The 6,225-nt window shown below is 39.2% G+C and overlaps 1 protein-coding gene across 1 annotated transcript; it reads right to left on the reverse strand.

Annotated features, from left to right (window-relative positions):
* Positions 1-2,198: 2,198 nt before the first annotated feature.
* LOC122774686 (E3 ubiquitin-protein ligase TRIM21-like) lies at positions 2,199-6,017 on the reverse strand. Its single transcript, XM_044034161.1, has 2 exons — positions 5,007-6,017; positions 2,199-4,129 (listed from the first exon to the last, which is right to left on the reverse strand). The coding sequence occupies exon 2, from the start codon at positions 4,113-4,115 to the stop codon at positions 2,199-2,201; it is 1,917 nt and encodes a 638-aa protein (XP_043890096.1). The 5' UTR covers positions 4,116-4,129; positions 5,007-6,017.
* Between the last annotated feature and the right edge of the window lie 208 nt (positions 6,018-6,225).

The following is a 6,225-nucleotide window of genomic DNA, read 5'->3' on the forward strand; positions in this document are numbered from 1 at the left end:
ATCAATGCGTTTGCTACCTGCACCAGCCTGGACTGACCGTGTGAGTGACTGTGTGAATGGATCTGAACTACTAAGCAGCCACAAAGGTGCAGTTCAAAATTGACGACTGACATGTTCATCCTGTACAGTGTTCTGTCTAAATCTCTAACCCAGTAATTCAGACAGAACACTGTACAGATCAAACCGGGTTGTTTTCCTAACATGTTTAAAAATTCACAGCTCATCTGCTGAATTACTGTGGAGCAACATCCACCTCATACTGTATTTGGGCATGAACGGGGATGACCGATATGTACAGCTGCAGATACTGGTCTGTAAGCATGATTTTAAAAACAAGTTTGCATGTAAACTTCACAGGGACATGAGACACGAGATGTAATAATAATATGTTCAAATAATCTCAAGGCTGGCTTACATGTGATGTAAATATTCTCAAGATATGAATCACCAAGATTTTAGGGACATGATTATGAGTAAATATAACTGTATTAATACTAATAACAGTTAACAGTTTGTTTTTGTTTTTGTTTTGTTTTTTAAAACAAAGGATTTGATTCACAGTCTCTGTCAGTTTAAACTGGACTAAATCTAAGGTAAATTACAAACTATGACTTTGAGGGCAATAATTTGCATGATTATTCCTATTTAAAAAGAAAAATAGGTATTAAGATATAAAAATGGTGGCATTATAGTTCAAATGAAAAAATGACTAAACAAACACATTCTCACCTCTATCTTAATTCACAGTGCAGCGAGGGCAACTGTGTTAAATGTGAGTATATTCCTCCCTCTAGTGGTGTATTTTTGCACACTTCCATACGTGCACAGAATTTTCCAGGCTGTGCACAGGTTCAGCCTGGTGTTTCCCAAAAGGAGGTCAAACTAGTTTTAGAGAATGAGAATTAGGTTTCCTTTCTCTGTAAACGTTGTAGTAGTTCTCTCCATTTCTCTTTAACATTCTGTCCATCTACACTTTCATACATTTACCTCTTAACACTTAATATATGATGGAATGACATAAGCAATATAAGGCTAATAAATAATCCTTAATGAATATGTGCTACTTTCAGTTTAGTCAGTGTAGTCTGTAAACAGCACAGGAATCAGTGCCTCTAAGTCAAACATGAAAATTAAATCAATTTCTGAACCAAGTCAGTTGGAGTGATATTATTATGCTATATTATGCTAAATCTTCATCAGAATTATATTTTCATGTGTTTGTCACTGAAATGTAATGAATCACTTTATGCGTTGTCTCTTTTTAGCATAAAAGCTGATGATTTTCTGTATATAAATGAGAAATGAAAATACACCAGGCCTAAACTCTGTTGTTGATGTATAATGTTGACCTTTTATAGGTAATACATTTAAAATGAAACAAAAATCTGATCAATAATATAATCAGGTTAACTTTTATTTACGTGTTGCCTGACGTGGAATATGAGGGTGAAGTTATTGTGGCTGTATTCCAAATGTTGTAATGATGTCACTATGTTTTGTATTGGCATCTCATTCAATAGTACGTTTTGTTCTCTTCTTCTTGTCTTTATGCAAAACTTTTTAATCAATGCCTGTGTGAGGGTGTGTTTGACATTGTTTGATTGTGTTTAGTTGATTGTCTGCGTGATACGTGGCTGAATAGTGGGCGGATTAAACAAAATGATGTCTAATTATACTGTCATCTCAGCGGTTACCATGTGTGACTGAATCCACCCAGCTCTCAAACTAACAAACAACAAAACATTTAAGGACATGCCATTCCTGTGATGTGTCTCACTGGCTTAGTTTCTGTGTCACTTTTTCAATTCACTCTGAACATTCAGAGTGGTTCATTCATTTCAGAAATGACACCAATCGTTATGTTTAATCATAGAATAAACGTTTATGTAAATTGCGCACTGGATACAGTTAATTCAACACCAAGTGAGCAAGCAAGTATACCAAGTCAAATGAACAACCTCTATGACCTCTATTGTGTTTGAATTACTGCATATGGTATATCATGATAAAGTGACTAAGCATGTACATTCACCAATAATTAATAAAAAAAAAACATGTTAAGTTATGGGCGAAAAATAAACACAGTACATTATATCCAATAAAAACAAAACAACAAAAAAGAACTGATTTCACTGTCGACGTGTTGCACTGCTCAGCTTTCACAAATATCCACGATTTTTGGTAGAAATCAACATATTTCAGCCCTTGTTAAAGATGATGTGATATGTAATCAGGGAAATCCAAGCCAGAAAAATAACAACAAAACTCCAGTCGAGAAACACTGATGTTGTGTCTTGCACTTTGTTTTCCTTCTTGTCTGACTTTTTGTCTTCCTCTTTGTTTTCCTTCTTGTTTGACTTCTTGTCTTCCTCTTTGTTTTCCTTCTTGTTTGACTTCTTGTCTTCCTTTTTGTCTGGTGAGAGGACCAGTGGACCACCATTTACACCATCCTCGGGGAGGCCGGGGCTAAAGAATGGGTAGATTTTACCACTGAATATGCAGTCAGTGAAAGAGTAGAGCAGAGTTACAGCGTCCACATCATAGAAGGACACCAGTCTCTGCTCATAATCTACAAACACTCCGACCCTATTTGGTTTCTCTGACATGTTCAGGTTGACATGGACACTATTTAAAGCTGTGAATTTGGTGTTGTTCCTCAGCCTTATGACCCACATTCCAGTCCTGGGGTTTGGTATGATTGTCTTCATCCCATGCAGTGACTCTCTGACTATGCCTAAATCCCAGCCGGTCTTCCTTTCAGTCTGAACCTCGTAATAAAATCTCCCTCTTGAAAATCCCCTTTTCCCCAAGACGTAGGCATGCCTGTTGAATTTTTGTGGGCTTCCATTTACCCACACAATATGGGGAGTTTGCACTGCTTTGAAATCCTCTGAAAATACGAGGAAATCATTTGCACTGCATGGGTCAAATGTCATATCTACTGTGTACTGCCGCCGGATTATGTCCAGCTTGATGCCTTCCGGCAGGTTCTCCAGATCTGTGTGTACCATTTTCTTATCCTCACCAGTTTCTTCAGCCAGGAATTCATCATAGCAAGCTCTAAAGTCTTGACCAGCTCGCTGCATCTCTTTGGCGAGAGTCACCTGCAGCTGCACCATTGCTCTCTTCAGATCCTGCACACAGTGCTGTCCACTGATACTGATGTCAGACCAGTCCTTGGTGAGTGGAAACGTAGATGTGATGGACAGGAAGCACTTGATGAGCTGGAGATGGTCTTCAGTCTTTGAGATCTTCTGCAGTTTGGTGAGGCTCCTCTGGAGCTCCATGATTTCCCTCTGAAGCTCTACAACAAGCACATCAGCCTGTTTTTCTGCAGCTCTCTGCCTCTCCTCAAAAGCGTTCACCAGCCCAGAGAGATTTCGTTGCATAGAGACTATCAATGATGTGAAGATCTGAACACTATTTCCCTTTGCCTCATTGTTTTGTTCCCTCTTTTTGGCCAGCACTTCTGTTATCTCCAGAATCTTCTTTTGTCGCTCTTGAATCATCCCCTTTACTTCCATCTTTTTCTGCTCCAGCTCACCCTGCTTCTCCTCATACTCCTCCTCCAGAGGGACTGTATCATGACCTCTATGTTCTGTGCACAGAGCACAAACACGACTCCGATCATTTCTGCAGAAGAGCTCGAGCATCTTGTTGTGTTTCTTGCATACATTGACCTCCAGGTTCTGCACAGGATCAGTCAGTTTGTGTTTCTTCAATGCAGCAACTCTCTGATGTGACTCTAAGTGTGTTTGGCAATAAGATGCCAAACACACCAAACAGGTTTTGAAGGCTTTGAATTTATTGCCAGTGCAACAGTCACATGGCACCTGTCCCGGTTTGACGGGGACATCATTTTTATTACTGACACCGTGCTTCTTGAAATTGTTCACAACTTCCCTGAAACCAGTGTTGACACAGAGTTTGAGCCCTTTGTTGAACTTCTCGTTGCACAGTGGACACTGACATTGGGCTTTGTCCTCCCAGTGTTTTGTTATACAGGCCTTGCAGAAATTGTGTCCACATGGGATAGAAACAGGCTCAGTGAAGACATCCAGACAGATGGAACACGTGAACTGATCTTCAGACAGGAAACCACTGGATGAAGCCATTTCAGCTTTTAAATCTGTGAAACATAATATATTTAGTGTTTTTGTTCCCACAGAAAAAAAGTACCAATATGAACCATTTTACATACAGGTCGTGGTTCACCAAAACAAACTTACAGTATTTACACTAGGAGTGGGGAAAAGAATTGAAAAAAAAAAAATCATGACAGATCATATTAAAACTTTCTCCACTAGCCTGATGAACAAAAACAGCAGTTACCAATTTACCTTTTTCAGTTTCATTAGAAGCGTATTCATTGAAAGGCTTCACATTTTGAATATGTGTAATGTCAGTCAGTCAGTCAGTCATCATCTAACCGCTTTATCCTCCACCAGAGGGTCGCGGGGGGTGCTGTGCCAATTTCAGCTACATCGGGCGATAGGCAGGGTACACCCTGGACAGTTCGCCAGTCCATCGCAGGGCCACACACAGCTAGAGACAAACAACCATTCACTCTCACACTCGCTCCTACGGTCAATTTAGTGTGTCAATTTACCTAATCCCCACATTGCATGTTTTTGGACTGTGGGAGGAAGCCGGAGAACCCGGAGAGAACCCACGCACACACGGGGAGAACATGCAAACTCCATGCAGAAAGGCCCTTGTTCCAACCGGGGCTCGAACCCGGGTCTTCTCGCTGCAAGGCGAGAGTGCTAACCACTACACCACCGTGTGACCCTATGTGTAATGTCTATTAATATATTATTATTAGGCAAATGTAAATGACTAATAATGACTAAGACATATTAACACCTAAAGCAAAAACAAAACAAAAAAATCACTTAAAATGTAAGATGATATAAGAGATCATCAACAGCAACATATTTAACAGCAACCAGTCATTCCTCACATGTAATATACATAGTTGTAAATATTCTGGAGTTAAACTTTACCTTCTTGGTTGTAGAAGCTCTGAACTGTTTGCTGTCTGTTTCTTTTCCACGAAGTAAACTGTGTTCATAAGTTTCAATTTGCTGCAAATGTTACAGTGATGCTCCGCCTTTGTAGGCACATACTCCTCCCCTCTTATGATCCCACATGACATTAAAGGAATATTGTCTGTAATTTTAACAGCTTAATACATTTTCTCACTGTTTCCTCATGTTTACTATCGCCTATATTCACATTACACATCTATTTATTTTGTATTATTATTATTATTATTATTTATGTAGTAATGTATTATTGTACTTTGTGTATTGAACTCATGTGCAAATAATCTATGAACGGTCAAAATTACCTCTGTGGTCTTTCTAGTTTTTTTATGTCTTCTTGACCAACAGCTCCCCTGCAACGCCACTCCTAACATGTTCTAAAACTGTATTAGTAACTATAAAATATATGCCTTTAAGTTGTAAAACTAAAACCAATTGTACATTTAGAAAGAAGACAAGGGATGCGGATGAAAAGATGAGCTTTCCGAAATGAATAAACTGACTAATGGGCAAGATGGGTGGATGATAAATACACAGAAACACAAAGGAACATGAAGTAAATCCGCCTGCAAGCTGGAGGAAATGGCAGGTTTAGAAAGAACTGGTGTAGCAAATGGGCAGAGAAATGAGGAAAAGGAAGATGAGGAAAAACTATAACTGTGGACACCTGGTGGACAGAATGTGATTAGCAGGTGTAAAAGAAAAGCATGTTTAGGAGGAATGAAAAGGAGCTGGAGATATGGCCAAGGCCCCAAAGGGAAATGATTGAGACATCAATTCCACCCTACTAAAACAACACTGACTAAAGCTCCAAGAAAGACTTGACCGATCAAACATTAAAGGGTCTCTCCCAGTTAGCAAGTACTAAGTTCTGCTCTCTCAGGGGGTTCATTTCAAAGGATTTGACCCTCGAAGAGAAGACCGGGTCTGTGCTAACCACTACACCACCATGTGACCCTGGGATTTAGTATGTCGTCCAAAATGTGAAAAAATGTCATAGGTTAGTATGTCGTCCAAAATGTGACAAAAAAGTCATAGGTTAGTATGTCATCCAAAATGTGACAAAAAAGTCATGGGTTAGTATATCGTCCAAAATCACTCAAAAATGTCATAGTATAGTATGTCGTCCAAAATGTAGAAAAGTCATACTATAGTATGTCGTCCAAAATGTGACCAA

Source organism: Solea senegalensis, linkage group LG9, assembly GCF_019176455.1.
Source record: "Solea senegalensis isolate Sse05_10M linkage group LG9, IFAPA_SoseM_1, whole genome shotgun sequence".
NCBI classification, from domain to species: Eukaryota; Metazoa; Chordata; class Actinopteri; order Pleuronectiformes; family Soleidae; genus Solea; species Solea senegalensis.

What these genes read in the sequence shown, in the direction of transcription:
- LOC122774686 (XM_044034161.1), bottom strand. Translation starts at nt 4,115, where the DNA reads ATGGCTTCATCCAGTGGTTTCCTGTCTGAAGATCAGTTCACGTGTTCC.